The sequence below is a fragment of the Astatotilapia calliptera genome, chromosome 3, assembly GCF_900246225.1.
Source record: "Astatotilapia calliptera chromosome 3, fAstCal1.2, whole genome shotgun sequence".
NCBI lineage: Eukaryota > Metazoa > Chordata > Actinopteri > Cichliformes > Cichlidae > Astatotilapia > Astatotilapia calliptera.
Genome location: NC_039304.1, coordinates 50,565,897 through 50,583,345, shown reverse-complemented (window position 1 = coordinate 50,583,345; position 17,449 = coordinate 50,565,897). Strand labels below are relative to the sequence as shown.

Genomic DNA, 17,449 nt, shown 5'->3' with positions numbered 1-17,449 from the left:
GTGGTGCAACATAGAAACATGCAAAAACCTGCGAGACATAAAACTGTTTTTAAAGGACGAGCTGACACACAGAAAATCACAGGCGCCAATCATCAACTCTGAGCTTCAGCAAAGCTCTGATTCTAGAGTCTAATACTTAAAATAAACCTTTGAATTGTTCAGCTGCTTTCTAGTGTAGAATGTAAACATGGACTTATTTAAACCAGTTTACTGTCCTCTTTTTGTCTCTTTCTCTTTCTAACTTGTGTCTCAGTCCTTTGCTGTGAGCTTACAGAGCTGACAGCCCCTGTTATGTGATTTCCTTCTGATGTTTTTGTTCTGTTTGTGAGACTAACAAATAAAAGGCATCTTCTTTTCTCCACTTGTCCATTGAGTGTCTCAGCTTCACATTTGAGCATTTGGCACCAGGACACCCTAACCCTTTGTCAATTACAACTTTATGATAGTATCATTAGATCTGCATCTTGGATACAGGCAGAAGACAGCTGTGGTTCTGATGCAGATGTGTGGAGGGAATATTTCAGTGCTAAAAGTCATCTTTTAAGCTGTTGATCTTTAGCCCCAAAGAATCCCTGATGCAGGAAGTTGATTTTGGCTCTCTGATTAAAAAGTCCTAATCTCTGATCTTGTGAGTCTTACCCAGTAGATCATGTAGGGTTCAGCTGGAGCTGATGTGGGTGAGGGGACTCGCCCACTACTATCTCAGTATGGTCCAGGTAACCTGCTAAGCCTGCAGGTCGAATCCTATCAGTCCCACCTGATGACGGAAGTGCTCTCCTATTGATTCTGTTATTTCTGGGATGATTTTAATAGCCTGGACAGCAGACTCCAAGGAAAAAAAATTGTAATCAAATTTAAAGAATAACACTCAGACTTTTTTCTTTACAATTTGGAAAAAAGGTTAAAAGGCCGAAGTCCACAATTTAGAATTTAATTGCAGGAAATTTTAATTTTCCAAAGCAAAATCAAAATCAAATAATAAAAATCACATAACAATAAGAAAATCACTTAAACCATACTTATCTAATTTTACTATTCTGAGTTAATGCTGATCTTGTTCTTATCTGTAGTGAGGAGAGGCTGGAGGAGGGATGAGCAGTGTCAGATCTGAAGGTGCTCTTATTCTTATTGTTCTGTGTAGATGATAATCACCCAACAAGAAAGCAGCTGGGCATCCAGTGGAAGTATGCTGTAGATCAAAATCCTTCTGAATTAGCCATCAAACACCTTAAAACTCAGGAGATGATTTTGGAATTTTTGGCTTATCAATTCACAGGTTGACTGCTGTTAGCGTCTCTGCTGGAACTTTTAACTGTGAACCTCTTAGATCCAGTATTCAGAATTGGTCATCTTGCAGAAGATAAAAGGGAAGACCCCATCTTCTCCTCACTTTTATACTGACCCCACCCCCACATTCATTTAGGTTGTTGACATTTAATCATCCAAAGCCAGCCGCCCGCCTCTCTCTCTCTCTATCATCATATATAAACATTGAATCACACATGGAGAGATATATCTATATCGATATATCTATCTATCTATATCGATCTATATCTATAATTCATGTTACAATCAGTTTATGTGATTCTACTTCAATTAGATTTGGGGGGAGGGGGGGTTTCACATGAAGATTCATTTTAACATTAATCCCTTATCAATTCAACTACAGAGATAGAAATGCTTGGAACACCTGCATATTTCTGGAGCTAAAAAAAATAAGTCTGGATTGATATTTTCTCTTAAATCAGCACTGTCAGTGACTGATTGTAACATCCTGAAGCAACAATGATTCTTTCATTAAACTTTATTAAAACACATCTGGCTCACTGCAGATTTCCTGTCGAGGTCATTACATTTTGATGATCTTGATTTCATGTTGGTTGAAGCTGTGCAGCTCAAGAAAACAGCTAAGAGTTTAACAGAAGGAAGATTTAAAACAGAAAGCAGTGAAATATTAACCTGTATGTGTCACCACCACCATTGAACATCATCCTCATCTTTTAGTGCAGCTTCTTCAGTTATGCTGAACAAGCATTTACCCAGAAAACAACACGAACCGTGAGGACGCGTTCCCAGTGGTTACCACCTCACCAGCTGTTATTTGGTTCATTGTAGCTCAAGCCACACACACACACACACACACACACACACACACACACGTCGCTGTTACTCTTCTCTTAAATGTTCCTCTCCAGCAGAAGCTGTAATGTCTCCAGTCAAAGTCTTGTCAGAGTGTGGAAACCTGCTCTGCTCACCCTCTGTTTCTTTCAGTGTTTATTAAAACGCTCAGAACATCATCTTACATAAATGTGTCCATTCCTCTGACCTGTGACTGCGGCTGCTGATCAGATATTGGAATGATGCTCATAACATTATTGGTTATTGCTCCATGCTGATATTTCTGCATTTAGTCAGCAGCAACATGAATACTGACTCAGCAACATAAACATCAGCACACTGACCAAAGTGTTGTTCTCTTTGCAGCCTTAAAGATAAAAGTCAAGAGGAAACTGAAATAAAAAAGTCATTATTTCTCCATCAGTTATGATACATGAAGCTTCAGTGAAAGCTTGAGTAACAACTCTGATAGACATCACCTTCATCTCTCCAGACTCCGCCCTGTTCTCTCAGGAGTACCTGATAGTTTTGTTTCTGCCACCTGCATGAGCCAGTATGGTCGTGTCCAAATTCATGGGCTGCATCCTCCTGAGGACCCGGCCTTCGCGGTCTACGTGGGCCGGGTCCTCAGAAGGTCGGGTAGGCCGGAAGTAAACGGCCGTGAAATTGGACGGTCTAGCCTTCTGATTAGCGTCACCGCTGTCTCGGTGGAGTTTAATAAACTCAGCCGTCTGCTCCTTGCTGTCTAAAATATAACAGGACACTGGCATAAATTCTCAACAGTCTCTCACTTCTGTTTAATCAGTTTTTTGTTTGACGTTTATTCAGCTGTGCGAAAATCCCGGAGGAACCCACCCGGGGGATTAATAAAGTTTTATTTTATCTAATCTAATCTAATAACTTTAATCTCAGCCAAACCGATTTACTCACGAACAAATAAAACACTGAAAAAAGCCCAACAATAACATTTTTAGGTTATCTAAGTGACTTATATATTACGTTTAACCGGAGTAGCGAAAGTTCACGGTGATCTGAAAATGATGTGCAGGGAGTTGTGCCGTTCTCGGCGGCTTCAGTGACCCTCGAGCTCCCGACTAGCTATCGAGCTGGTGGGTAGCAGATGCTCCGAAAACGTCAAAGCACTTTTGCAAATATGCGATATCTTGATAAACCGAGCAGATATTTAATATTTACACAGCTACTTTCTCGCCTGAAAATGTTAAAAGTTTATTTTGTGACCCAGAAAGATTAGTAAGAGTAATTTTAAAACTTAGTAGCGGCCGCCATTGTTGGAAACTGGAGTTTGGCTGGGCCGCGCTATGAATTCTGGGATATGGTGGACCACACAGGACACACCCGACCCATCCTTCAAATTCGGGGAAAAGGAGGATGCATTTGTCGGCTGCATTCGGAGGAGTCTACGAATTTGGACAGCCTTCGGCGCGTCGCTGTGACGGAATCGGTCTACAAATGCGGCCTCAGGAGGATGCAGCCCATGAATTTGGACACGACCTATGACTGTGGAACACTGCATAAAAGAAACAGGAAGGATTCAAAAAGAAAACCTTTATTTAGAGAGGATATCTTAATCCAGGTGCAAATACAAAGCATAAAAGCTCACCTTTAAAGACTCTGTATAGACCTAAATTAAACAAATCAGAAGAGGAAACATGAAGAAAAGAACACAAGAAAATAATCAGCAATAAAAGACCTAAAAGTAAATCCCTAAACAACAAAATAAAATCAAAAACGGTTAAAGCAGCAAAAACGATTAGAACAATAAGCTTCAACTAAGAAAAGGAGTAAAATGAAATCAGTTAAGATCAACATCAGTTCACTAAACAGGCCCCACAAGTGTTTCAGTCATTTCTTTATCAAGCTGACAAAACTTAGTTTGAAATCAGAAGCATTAAAAAGGAATTTTAATCATTTGTCAAATAAAAAACTCCATACCCTTCATCCGTTTTCCTGCTTGGGCTGGACTGAGGTCAGTTTTGTCATCAGACGGTGAGTCTGAAGGTCGTGCCCACAAGTCAGTTCTTATTGCCCCTGCTACAGAAGCAAAAGCTGAAACCTCTACACAGGCTGTTGATTCCCAGCCTCAGCTTTCTTTTGCATTGCTCTCTTGACCAGTTTATCTCTCCACCTGTGACCAAGGTTGTGATTGTACAGAAGGCTTCGATCAGGGAACACGTCCCCACAGCGACTGCACGGGTACCCGGTGTGAGAGAGTTGATGCTCCTTCAGGCTGTTTTGCCAAACAAACGTTTCCCCGCATGTTTCGCACCAGAACGGTCTCTCTCCAGTGTGCACACGCCTGTGGAGGTTTAGACTGGACCGCTGAGTGAAGGTTTTGTTGCACTTGTCGCACCAGTATGGCTTCTCTCCAGTGTGGCTACGGCGATGGGTCTTTAGGGCCCCCAGGTATGCAAAGGTTTTGTCACACAGGTCACAGCTATATGGTTTCTCTCCAGTGTGCAAACGTTGATGGCCCCTGAGGGAGCCGGACTCTGTAAACCGTTTGCCACATTCGTCACAAACATAGGGTTTCTCTCCAGTGTGGACACGGAGATGCTTTTTCAGGGTATCTGAAAGTGCAAAGACTGCGCCGCACTCTTCACAGCTGTAGGGTTTCTCTCCTGTGTGGATGCGCTGGTGGACTTGTAGAGTGATTAAAGTGTTGAAAGCTGCTCCACACTCATCACAGCTGTGTGGTCTCTCTCCGGTGTGAATTCTCTGGTGAAGCTTTAAATTGTGTTTTGACTTAAAGGTCTTGTTGCAGTCCTGGCACTGGTGCACACCACATCCAGTCTTCTTCTGTTTCTGAATAAACAGCAGACAGAAAGAGAGAGCAGTGATGCTGGAGTCAATGAAGGAACAAAAAAAGTAAAACAAAAGCACTCAGAGAGATCTATTCTAAAACTGTGATGTTTTATGGTGTTTTTATTAAACATGCTGAGGTCAGCAGTGTTAACATGGAAATTCTTTGTGTAATATCTTAATCTTTGTGTGTCAGTGTGAAGTCCTACTTCTGTTTCGAAAAATAATGTTTTAAATACCCCAAACAAAAAAAGTGCCTGTAGTGTTTTCAACAAGGATGTCGGTGACCCCAAGTTAAACCACAAATGAAGACCCTGGAGTTTAGTTGCAGCTTATTTAATTGTCTCCATGAACATTTGGTGAAAACTGAAATGACAGAAAATAAACTCCATCTCAACAGGTAGAATCGTGTTTACATCAATAAAGAGCATTAATCTCACTAACACATTCATGTTAGCAAAATATGCAATAATATCCAAAGCTATCTGTATAAACTGTCATATAAGGTAACTTACACTTCACAAATTTGCGTGTCATCCTTGCGCAGGGGCCATGCTAATCTTCTCTGTATCGTATCCAATATAGCGTACGCACTTGCTGAAGCAAGCACTGTTGTTTCGCTTGTTTCGGCAAGCGCGTACACTAAATTGGATACGATACAGAGAATATTAGCATGGCCCCTGCGTAAGGTAACTTACAGCGTTCCAGCCTGATAATTCAGAGTAGATGGCATCTGATTACATCTCCATATTGCCTTTAGCATGTGAAGTAGTGATGCGCGAATCATGAACGAATCGTTCAATACTCGAGAATCACTTTACTGACTCCTGAATCATGATTCACAAGCCCAACTGACTCACTGACTCATCCCTGTTGCTGTTAGCAGCAATGTATCTAGCTTATAATTAAAATTGTGGAGAAAAACACAACATCCAGTATCTTAACAAAAAAAATTTCTGCTCTGAACTGGAAGAAAAAACCCTGAAGCTCACATCAAGACAATAGCTCCTCGGTTCACAGTAGCATCGCTCTGTTAACATAGAACAGCACATTTGAGCTACTCACCCCCTCCCCCCTGTGTTGAATCGTAGAGCAAACGAATCACTCACTCACCCCCTCCCTCATTCTTCTTCTTGGTTGGCAACCAATGTTAAGGCGCATTACCGCCCCCTGGCTCACAGCTCAGTGGACATTTAAATGAGAAAATATATATTTGACATATTTAAGGAAAATACTAATAAAATAAAAATAAACAAAATAAATGTTTATTAAGCAATTTTGATAGGAAATTGCTTAATTTTAGAAATGTTTTTGCTCTTTTTTGCTCTGTAAAATAGTTGTTTTCTTTTAGAATCATTCATCTTAGCAGTAGGATTTACATGCAAAGAGAAACAAATTAAGTTTGAGTGAAAATGTACATTTTTTTGCACTCTCTGGTCAACTGACTCAGTGAATCAAAAAACGCGATTCACTTTGGTGAGTGACTCATTAAAACTCGATTCAGTAAAAAGAATCAAATTTACCATCACTAGCATGGAGCCTGTTTCTCAGCAAAAACTGAGTGCTTGACCAAAATCGGAAGTGTGCCGTCAGAACAGGAAATACATTTTAGCGATATTTTCCTTTTATCTAAAACGTATGTAAAGAATGAATTATTCATTTTAACAACACATTAATTTTTTTATGAAAAATCCTTTCATAATTATTACCATAGTTATAATTTCATAATAATTATATTATTAAACTTAACTTATTTATTCAGAAAACTGTATTAAGGGCAACAGTACCTATTATGAATATTATAATATTAAATATACAAAGTTGGCAGGTGATCCTTTATCCTAATCAGTGTGACGCTGACTTTACATGCTAAAATGGTATATATATATATATATATATAATTTTTTTTATCTTTACACATATGACTGGGGCAGAATTCTTTGAAATCTTTGGCTTCAAAAAGCTGCAGTGTCTAACTTTATGGGTCACTGTGTGTCAATGATAAATTGTATTTAGTAGTCAGTATAATCTTTTAGTGATACAAGTTTGCATATGGTAGAATACTGCATGTAGTTATTTGTATTAGGAAATATTCAACCATGTATACTTAGAGGCATATAATCAATTGTGTAGTGATAGGATGTGTGATCTTTAGCAGGCTACAAAGGCTTGGTGTGGAATGCACACCTACATCCTGGGAGTATGGGAAGAGGTCGTACCTTGTCTTATTGTTTTACAGTAGGATTAACGTAGCTATATCTGTTTTAGTCTAAGTGCTTTTTGTTTTGATGAACTGCTGGACTTCGAGACCAACACACACACACACACACACACACACACACACACACACACACACACACACACACACACACACACACACACACACACACACACACACACACACACACTTTCTCAGTCTGGAGGCTGCCCTTGCTAGCAAGAAGTTCTGTGTGTTTCTCTTCTCTGAGTCTTTACTGAAGAAGTGTTTTAGAATATATTTCTTAACACTGTGACATCGTAATGTGTTGTAATGAAAAACTAAAAGGTGTGTAGCACAGCTCTCTCCATGCCCTTTCATATCATGTATTACTCGATATGGTTGTTTGAAATTATATTTCAAGGTTAACTTTGACCTTGCTCACTAACAGAGAAGGCCAAGGTCAAATGCTTAGCTAACCTTGGTACTTGTGTCCTTTAAGGTCTAGTATATTGCTGTGACATTTGACTATCATTCATAAAAATTTGTACATGATATAAAGCTTTTTTTTTCTATTTCCTGGCTGTAAACAACAGTGAACACTGAGCTAAAATGAGATGAGTGTCCTGGTCCTGTTGTCAATTATTATTTTACTAATGAACGTCAATACATTAACTTTGTTTTCTCTCATATATCCATTTGTCACATGTTCTATCACAAAGTAGGAAATCTGTTGAAGTCAAGCCTGCTTTGGTTCTGTACACAAACACTGTTACCTTGTCCTCACAGCTACTGGCAGAGAGCGAGTACCAGAAATGGAAAACAATCTAAGCTCCCCGTGAGCCGGGGCCTCCGTGGAGTCCCTCTCACGGTTCATAAAGAGCTTAATGTGTACAGAATAAAGCCGTAGCTGATGTTTACAAAAGTAATTTTTACAGAAAGCTGGGCTGCAGCCGAGTGGATTCCAGTGCTTCAGAGCACCACACAAAGGCCAAAGGTGGAGGCATCTGCTTTCTTCTTCACTCAGTGTTTACACATCTCTGCATTTAATCATTACTAGACACTCCCCCGGTGAGTATTAGCCCTTTTCCATTAGTACCCACTCGGTTTGGGTTGGCACGGCTTGCCATGGTTTTCAGTGTTTTCCATTAGGTGGCAATCTGAAAATATCACATCACCAGATTAACCAATCGATGTCGTCCAGTCATTGGTGTCACCTGATGATTCATGAGAGCGCCTCCTTCAATGATGGAAATGACTACACACAAAAACAACAATGTGTTCCCAGAGTCTAGTGGTCAGAGATATTTTGCAAAAAATTATTTACAAAAATCTTTTGGTTTGAAAAGTTACAAAACTCATTTCAGAACTACGCAACATATTTATGACGACTGGACTGAAGACCTCGGTGTTCCTCTGTCTGAGGACCAATGGTCAAACTGTTTGTCTAATATTCAGAAAGGCTCAATAAATGCCAGATATAAACTAATCTAGTTTAAAGTCATTCACAGATTAAATTATTCTAAACTTAACCGGATCTATAATTCTGTATCCCTCTTATGTGACAGATGTAATATCGGTGAAGGTTCCCTTGCACATCTATTTTGGCATTGGAGTGAGCTTTTCACATGGTTTTCAAACCAATTGAGGAAAAAAAGTACCACTTGATGGTACACTGGCTATACTTGGATCCTTTGCATCAATCAAATCTTTTTCCTTTTCACAACAGATAATTACAATGGGTATGCTGGCTGGAAATAAACTTATTCTTTTACAGTGGCGGTCTTCTTTGGCCCCGTGTTTAAAAGATGGCTTAATAAGATGGTGTCTGTGGCCAGGGAACAGATAAGATTTGATAGAAAAGGGAAACTGGCAAGTACGATTTGGCAGCCATTTCTAGAATTCCTAAAAACTAACTAATCATAATTCATGCCTCACACTCCACGTGAATTTTCTTATTTTATTTTATTTTACTTTTTATTTAGTTAACATTGTTAGAATTTTTTCTTCTTATCGCTCCTTTTTCTTTTTTTCATGCTAATAAGTTCACAAATGCCAAATGTAGTAATTGTCCTCAATTAAATCTGTATAAGCATGCTGTGTTTAACTTAAAAGCAAATAATAATAATAATATTTATGACTCCAATTTGAGCCCATACTCTCTGTTATCTGCACACCTGCTGAGCCCTGCACGATGACCCCGCGGGGCTTATCTGGATCATTAACATCATTATCACGGTCATTACTTTCCCTCGTGTTTAAGGCTGCATCACCTCGACACAAGCTACCGTAAAGAAAGCACAGAACAAATCTAAAAACTCCCACGGCAGCCAGGGTGCGTGTCTGCTATGCCTGTTGCAAGTTAGCCGTTCAGAGTCAACTGTACACGGTGTTTCTGCCGTGTATTCTTCCACCCACACCGAGAAGGGTCAGATATAAACCCACGCGTCCTGCTTACTGACCTGGGCTCCTGAGGAGGTGGCGGAGGCTCCAGCAGTCTGCTGCTCTGGCTCCTGGCTCTCCTGCATCATTCCGGTCCTACAGTGTGAATCCAGCAGCAGCGCACTCGGTCTATGGCAGGAAAGCACACCGGACAGCTGATATCTCCAGCGCGTTCTGGCGAACTCACCAAAAAGCGCGTGCCGGAGAATTAAGAGCCGCCCCCCAATTCCCGTTAATGTGATAAAGACGCAGATCCCGCGGTGTTTGCTAACCGACACAAAGGCATTTTCATGACAGGAGCGCTGTACTCAAGGTTTCTAAGGTTTCACAGACTCGAGGTTCAGAATTAGAGTTTAAAGAAATAACTTCAAATAAGACTTTTAAAGTGAGAAGTTTCTTTATTTAAATAATAAAAAAAATCCGAGCAAAGCTCAAAATCTGTGTACATGTCCAGAAAAGACAAAGAATCACTACAGTAAGAGCACATCTGCTCTCAGAGATAATGAGATCATAAAATCAGGTAACAGTTAAAAGGCAAAAATACAAACTTTATTCTAATTTAATCAGAAGGAAAACAGTGCAGAAAATTATCAGACAAGATTAGATTCTTCAGACTCATGTGCAGCTCTTTGTTCTCATGCAGATTATTAGTGTAGCTAATCATAAAGGTATAATTCTACCCCCCCTTAGCTCACTAGTGCAAGATGTATGATTAAAATATATTTAAATACATCTAAAGAATAATACACTTCTTATGTGGACTGGAGAAGTAAATGCTCCAGAAAAAAGCATCAGTGGGTGGGAGTCACAGAAGGGTGCAGCTTGATCAACGTGGACATATTATTGTTTGAAAGAACCAAAAAAAACATTAAAACATTAAATTGGATTTTAGCTTCAGTGCAGAACAAACCTGTGAAAGCATCTGTGGAAAAACAGTAAAGAAGCAGAACAAACTGGAAATCTTAGATATTTTCTTTATAAGCATAAGCAGTTTTACATTTTACAAGCTTGGATTTTCATAATGAAATATACAGATTACTGCTGAAAGATAAAAAGCTCATCTGGATATGTGTAAATGTTAAAACTGTTTCCAGAGACAGATATTTAACGATGTGCTTTGTTTGTATGAATCTGACCACACACTGGTTCACTTTGTTCATGCTAAAGCTGAATGCTAGCAACAAAAACACTGACACTATGTGTTTGTGCTGAGTTCAGCCTCATGTTGATATCTGAGCACAGAAGAAGTCCTGTGGTTCATGAGGACGGGGATCCATGATACTGGTTTCACTAATCGGACTCTCAAATGCTGTATGTTGCCTTACATCACTGGTGTTGATGTAATGATGTCCAGCTGCTCCCTGCTGCTCTCGCTCTCCTCATTTGCTTGTTGGATGTTGGTCCTCCTGGACGTCTTTCTCACCTGAGCTCGAAAAGTCTTACAGAGGTAAAAGTAAACAACAGGGTCCAGACAGACGTTGAAAACTGACACCATGGCGGCCGCCTCCTGCAGGTAGTACAAAACTCGACCCACAGAGCAGCTGGTCGAAAGAAACACAAAGGGAAGACGAACCAGGTGATACGGGACAAAGCAAACGCAGAAGATGCTGACCAGCACCAACATGTTCCTGCGAGACTTCACCAGCTTCTCAGAACCAGAGGAGGCCAGCTGCCTCTGCTGTGACTGCAACACCTTGCGGGAGATGCTGTAGTAGAAGAAGACCATGGATATGAAGACCAAGAGGACAATGATTGCAGAGAAGGTGTGGAGGATTTTGTACAGCAGGCTGACTGATGAACTAAAGGAATCAACACAGTAATTAGAGGTCAAAGGTTCCTTGGAGCTGATAAAAAAGCTGATAAAAGTGATTGTTGGAGCCAGGAGAATAACCCAGGTGATGACAGAGATGATTCTCGCAGTTCGTACTGTTCGTACAGTTCCTGAAGGATGTACGATTTTCCGATACCTGCAGACAGAAGAGGAAGGAGGCAGAATACAACTTCACTAATCACAACAGTGCCAAAATTGCAAAAGTAAATACTGAGCCAGAAAAGGGTACATTCATGCTTTTGTGAGGAGCACAGGGTGTGTACTTAACCACTTAATCTAGTTTTTACGTTGTCATGAACTACAGTCTGAAATCAATAAAGATTCTTACCTATTGGCGGCGATGTACGCCATAAATATGATGCTGGCGTACATGTTGAGGAAAAAAGCAGAAGCTCCAACTGTGCAGTGAAGCAGCTGAACCATGGCAGAGCTGCTGATGGCATAGTGGGCGATGCGCAGTGGCAGAGAGAGGCAGAGCAGGAAGTCAGCAGCTGTCAGGTTCTTCAGGTAGACCATCAAGCTGCTGGATGCCTGCTGCCGAGCCCGACAACAGTAAAACTTCATGATGAAGCCATTGAGGAGTAAACCCACCTGTAGAGACACAGAGAGGACGAGAGAACAGGACGTTTGTAGATGCACAGAGAACCTTAAACCAGTTCCTTAAAAAACCCACAATCTGATTATTTGAAACTTACCAGAAACACCATACTGTAGACCAGCATAAAGAAAGGGTTGGCTGATGTGTCGACATTACCACAGTTCTGGTCCGAAGCCGATGTCTCGTTTTTTGAGTAAATCATGTTTCTGGACATGAAATAAAAAACACTTAATAAAACACTCTTTTAAACTGTATATAAATGCTAGGTTTCTCTTTGAAACAATATTTATTCATAGCATTTTAGTTATCTGTTAAATCAGTGTCAGACAAACTTTAAATATTATGCTACATCTCTCTTTGAGACAGTGGTTTTGAAATATGACCTCTTCTGGTGAAGGTTTAGACAGTTAATTAAATTTAGTTTCTATGTGATGCACCCATATGTTCTTGTAGTGTTGAAAGTAAAATTGAGACACTTAAATGCAAATACAGAAATCACTGACACCATCTTTTGTGTACAGTCTGTAGTTGTGGAAGGAAGCATTGATTAGTAAAGATGAGTCAACCCTCTCATGAATCTTATAAGAATCCATTAAGCACAAGCTGAAGCAGTGAGCTGTAGGCAGAACCTGGACTCATCGCTGAACATAACGTTCCTCTATATGTTCACGTTCCAGTGCACATGGTACTGACACCAGGCCTGGCGGTGAAGGGCAGTCATGGCAGGCTTCCTGGGACCCTATGAGCTGGAAATTTAGACACATGAACCAACCTGTTCATGTGTCTAACTCTTTTCCCCCACACGGTAACACACCCGCCGTAGGTCAAACTCTGGTAATTGGTGATTCTCTTCTGAGATATGTGAAGCTAGAGACACCGGCAACCATAGTCAATTGTCTTCCAGGGGCCAGAGCAGGCGACATTGGGGGAATTTTAAAACTGCTGGCTAAGGGTAAACGTAAATTCAGTAAAATCATAATTCACGTCGGCAGTAATGACACCTGGTCACGCCAAGGTCACTAAAATCAATATTGAATCGGTGTGCAACTTTGCCAAAACAATGTGGGACTCTGTAGTTTTCTCTGGTCCCCTCCCCAATCAGACCAGGAGTGACATGTTTAGCCGCATGTTCTCCTTAAATTGCTGGCTGTCTGAGTGGTGTCCCAGAAACGATGTGGGCTTCATAGATAATTGGCAAACCTTCTGGAGGAAACCTGGTCTTGTTAGGAGAGACGGCATCCATCCCACTTTGGATGGAGCAGCTCTCATTTCCAGAAATAAGGCAACAATTGTATGAGTGCTGCTGATTGGCAGATGAAGAATAAAGTAGTTGTGGTAAACCAATCACATGAACAATTTAAGATGACATTTTAAATTGGTATATAGGAGGCCACATAAAACCAGAGTAAAAAAAAAGCAAAAAAAGTTTGGAAACCACACACACACACACACACACACACACACACACACACACACACACACACACACACACACACACACACACACACCCTGAAGACAAAAAAGAAGGAACACACACATGTAAAGGAAGCTCTTAAAACATGTGGTTATCCTAATTGGGCTTTCATCAAGTCAGCAAGGAGGCACAGAAAAGAAGATCAGACACCAGATCAGACTAGGGAGGATAAGAAAGACAAACACAACAACACTCCCCTATGTAGCTGGTGAAAAGCTCAAGAGAGTCTGCAGAGAGTGAGGAACGCTCAGACCTCTACATTGGAGAGACCGAGCAGCCACTTCATAAACACATTGCACAACATAGAAGAGCCACCTTTTGTTCCACCTCCACCTGCATCTAAAGGTCAAAGGTCACTCTTTCGAGGATGCCAGTGTTCACATTTTGGTCTTCTCTGACCAAAATGTGAGTAAAAGAAGCCATTTATGTCCACTGTGAACAACCATCTTAGTTATGCTGCAATAGGTGTAGACTGCTGGGGGGATTCGCATGATGCATTGAGTTTTTCCTTTCCAGTCACCTTTCTCACTCACTATGTATTAATAGACCTCTCTGCATTAAATCATACTTGTTATTAACCTCTGTCTCTCTTCCACAGCATGTCTTTTATCCTGTCTTCCTTCTCTCACCCCAACCGGTCGCAGCAGATGGCCCCGCCCCTCCCTGAGCCTGGTTCTGCCGGAGGTTTCTTCCTGTTAAAAGGGAGTTTTTCCTTCCCACTGTCGCCAAAGTGCTTGCTCATTGGGGTCATATGATTGTTGGGTTTTTCTCTGTATGTATTATTGTAGGGTCTACCTTACAATATAAAGTGCCTTGACGTGACTGTTGTTGTGATTTGGTGCTATATAAATAAAACTGAGTTGAATTGAATGAAGAGGCTTTCCAGAAGATTTATTGCCAAGAAGCAAAGAAATAGTCAACCAAATACAAAATTTTCCACGTTATGTGTAACCTTTATATATATTTATATGTTTTCTTTGTTTTTTTTTGCTGTTTTCATTTCTTTAAAGAAATGTAAAGTTGTTTCTTATGTTTTTGTCTCTTTTGACAAGTGACTTAAGTTTACATGTAATGAAATGTGCTATATAAATAAAGTTGTGTTTGATATTACAGGCTCTTGGGAAGAAACCAGAGCAGTATGAGTGATTTTCTTAGGAAATGTCATATACTCAGTTTTCAGAAGTTTTATTTCCACAGCTTTAAACTAGTTCATAATACTGCAGCTCAACTACTAAAAACTTTTGTTTACTTCTTCCCAATGTCTTTCTGTTTTTCCATATTTGTCACACTTAAATATTTCAGATCCTCAACCCCATGTAATATTAGACAAAGACATCCTGAGTAAATACAAAACACAGTTTTTAAATCATCATTTAAAAACACAGTGCTGTATGTACGTGGATCATCACTACTGTGTATCACAGTGCAACACAAAGCCAGTTAAACCTCAGGGATATCATTCCCTCCAAGTAGGAAGAATTAATCAGAGGCAACATCACGAATAGGAAGTTTAGCAGGTGGTCACAGAGCTGTTCTCTCTGTAATTCCCTCCTGACTGATTTTTTTCTGGTTTCCTTATCATTTGTAGCTTGAGCCAGTACATATGGACCATAGGTTTTTTGTTCTCTTGACGGATGAAACCAATAAAATTAGTGCCATGGATCATAATGACTGTCTTCAAACATTATCAACATATTTAAGTATAAGGTAGTTCATCAGTGCACTCGGCACCAGGACATCCTTAGCCTTAGTCACAAAAAGACTTGTAATCATATTAGTTTCATGAACACTGGCAGAAGACAGCTGATTATTTTTGTTCCTTAAGTGAGGATGGGTTAAAAATATCTCTCCCCCCCCCCTAAAAAAGTATTAAAGATGTGAGAATGAGAAACTATCAGGACTCACCTCTGGTTCTGCAGCTTTCTGTAAGGAAGTAAAGTTGCTTTGGCTGTTCTCAGAGTGATGGTATGACTGTAGATCAGGAAATATACAGTGACATCACACTGCACACTGACATGGTTCCTCTTTGTCTTCCCTGTTAAACTGTCAGAACATATTTCCACTACCAGTGGCGTGCACAGACATTTTGGGGGGCAAGTGCTCCAGGGGGAAAAAAGGGCACTTTTTGCATATGTGGAAAACCTTTTCTTTTTATAATAAAAAAATCGCACAGGTTAAATGCAATTTGACTTTTATTTCAAAACATTCTCTAAAAATAAAAAATCACACCACAAAAAGATAAAATCTGTATCCAACTCTAAACTATATACATACATATTCTCAAGTGTCCATTAAATGGAGTGTACTGCTCTAAAGAAGCATCCTTCTTGGTGCCATGTCTTTGTAGATATTGATGACCTCGTTGTAATTGATCTCCACATCTTTCTCAATGGCCAACAAGAGGAGATCAGACAACCTTTCTTCTCCACACAAACTTCTTAGTTTATTTTTGATTATTTTTAGCTTTGAAAAGGATCTTTCAACTGTCGCAGTTGTCACTGGTAGTGTTGCGTAGATCTGAATCATTTTGACAAAGGCAGGAAAGATCAGCTGGCCATTGTTTTCCCTCAGTATCAGAAATATTTCTCTGAGGTCTTTTGAACTAAAGCTGGAGTGGAAGACCTTTAATTCTGTTTTGAGCTGGTCCTCATCTTCTCCATAGAATTCACAGAGGATGTGGACAGCTTCAATGGCTTCTGGGTTTGGTGGGCCTACCCAGTTAGCATGCACAGTTAAGGGCTGGAAGGACTGAATGATTCTGGCCGTTGGGCTTCCAGTATTGTCCCCTTTGAACCTCCTGTTCAGTTCCCCAGTCATGATGTCCAGAAAGGTGAAATATACACCACTCCTGAAATATGCCTCCACTGACTCAAACTGAGCACCTACTTGAGACACTGTGGTGCTGTGTTGGAAACGCACTGGAACTTTCTGCTTTCTCTCCTGACCAGGCACCACGGTAGGTACTGGAATGTTGAAACTCTCTCCCTTCTCTAATGCACATCTAAATATCTCTCCAAATTTCTCCTCAGACCTCATGGTTTGCAATGTGTGAAGCACACCATCAATTACCTTGTAGGCAGTGGAATGGTCCAACCCTTCTTCCTGCAGAGAATCTGATGCCAAAGCAGTGACTTCGAATACTGGTGTGGTGATTTCCATGCAGAGAATGAACATAAAATTAATGGCATTTCTGTACATCTGAGCATCACCTTGGGCCAGGTTAGGTGGGTCACTGTCACTGATGTCATCAAGGAGCATCAAAATGGCTTTCAAATTTCTCTGAAGTGCCTTCAGTGCTTTTTCCCTGCAAGCCCATCGAGTATCTGACAGCTGCTGGAGCTCCATAACACGTTGTCCAGGAAAGAGAGACTCCTGAAATTTGACCAAGGCAGCATGACGCTTTGGGGAGCCTGAGCAAAAGGCATACAATTTCTCCACCAAGTTGAAAAATGTCACAAAATGCTTGCTGGACTTTGATGCCTCCACTAGTACCAAATTGAGGCAATGGGCTTTGCAGTGCACATAGAGGGCCTTCTCATTGTGTGCACGGATTCTAGCTTGGAGACCTTTATACATGCCACTCATGTTGGCTGCTCCATTATAGCCTTGACCATACATGTTCTTCATCTCTAGGCCATTCTTTTGCAGAAGCAAGAACACTGTATTCTCCAGCTCCTGGCCTGTAGTTGTATCAACATTGCACACTTCGATGAATCTCTCCTTTATTTGCATATGATGAAAATATCGCACAACAAATGACACTTGCTCTTTGTGTGAAACATCAGAGGTTTCATCAAGTAGAATGGAATAAATTTCAGCCTCTTTTATTTCACGTTGTATCTCCTTCCTGATGTAAGTTCCTAGTGCTGCAATGATGTCATTTTGACTTCTGTTGGAAAGCAGTGACACCTGGGGCCTTGTCTTGGTGGCTTTAACTGTGGCAATTTTTTCCAAATGCATTTTCAGCAC

At 40.5% G+C, this 17,449-nt stretch overlaps 2 protein-coding genes, 1 non-coding gene and 1 pseudogene across 3 annotated transcripts; 1 reads left to right on the top strand and 3 right to left on the bottom strand.

Annotated features, from left to right (window-relative positions):
- Nucleotides 1–3,669: 3,669 nt before the first annotated feature.
- Nucleotides 3,670–9,813, bottom strand: LOC113019744 (zinc finger protein 239-like). The gene is made up of 2 exons (XM_026163564.1): nucleotides 9,598–9,813; nucleotides 3,670–4,941 (listed from the first exon to the last, which is right to left on the bottom strand). Exons 1-2 carry the CDS (start codon nucleotides 9,664–9,666, stop codon nucleotides 4,195–4,197), a joined length of 816 nt encoding a protein of 271 aa, XP_026019349.1. The 5' UTR covers nucleotides 9,667–9,813; the 3' UTR covers nucleotides 3,670–4,194.
- Nucleotides 5,441–5,546, bottom strand: LOC113019805 (U6 spliceosomal RNA). Its single transcript, XR_003272112.1, has one exon. It is a non-coding gene; the product is annotated as a U6 spliceosomal RNA (small nuclear RNA).
- On the top strand, nucleotides 5,558–5,628 carry LOC113019809 (uncharacterized; annotated as a pseudogene).
- A 1,019-nt stretch (nucleotides 9,814–10,832) lies between the features above and the next one.
- Nucleotides 10,833–12,208, bottom strand: LOC113019717 (P2Y purinoceptor 14-like). Its single transcript, XM_026163539.1, has 3 exons — nucleotides 12,104–12,208; nucleotides 11,737–11,999; nucleotides 10,833–11,544 (listed from the first exon to the last, which is right to left on the bottom strand). The coding sequence occupies exons 1-3, from the start codon at nucleotides 12,206–12,208 to the stop codon at nucleotides 10,899–10,901; spliced, it is 1,014 nt and encodes a 337-aa protein (XP_026019324.1). The 3' UTR covers nucleotides 10,833–10,898.
- Between the last annotated feature and the right edge of the window lie 5,241 nt (nucleotides 12,209–17,449).

Excerpts from the sequence above, each read along its gene's own strand:
- LOC113019744 (XM_026163564.1), bottom strand. The coding sequence starts at position 9,666 with ATGATGCAGGAGAGCCAGGAGCCAGAGCAGCAGACTGCTGGAGCCTCC. Across the intron at positions 4,942-9,597 it reads CCACCTCCTCAGGAGCCCAG|AAACAGAAGAAGACTGGATG; the intron begins GTCAGTAAGCAG and ends CTGTTTATTCAG.
- LOC113019717 (XM_026163539.1), bottom strand. The coding sequence starts at position 12,208 with ATGATTTACTCAAAAAACGAGACATCGGCTTCGGACCAGAACTGTGGT. Across the intron at positions 12,000-12,103 it reads TCTACAGTATGGTGTTTCTG|GTGGGTTTACTCCTCAATGG; the intron begins GTAAGTTTCAAA and ends GTGTCTCTACAG. Across the intron at positions 11,545-11,736 it reads GCGTACATCGCCGCCAATAG|GTATCGGAAAATCGTACATC; the intron begins GTAAGAATCTTT and ends TTCTGTCTGCAG.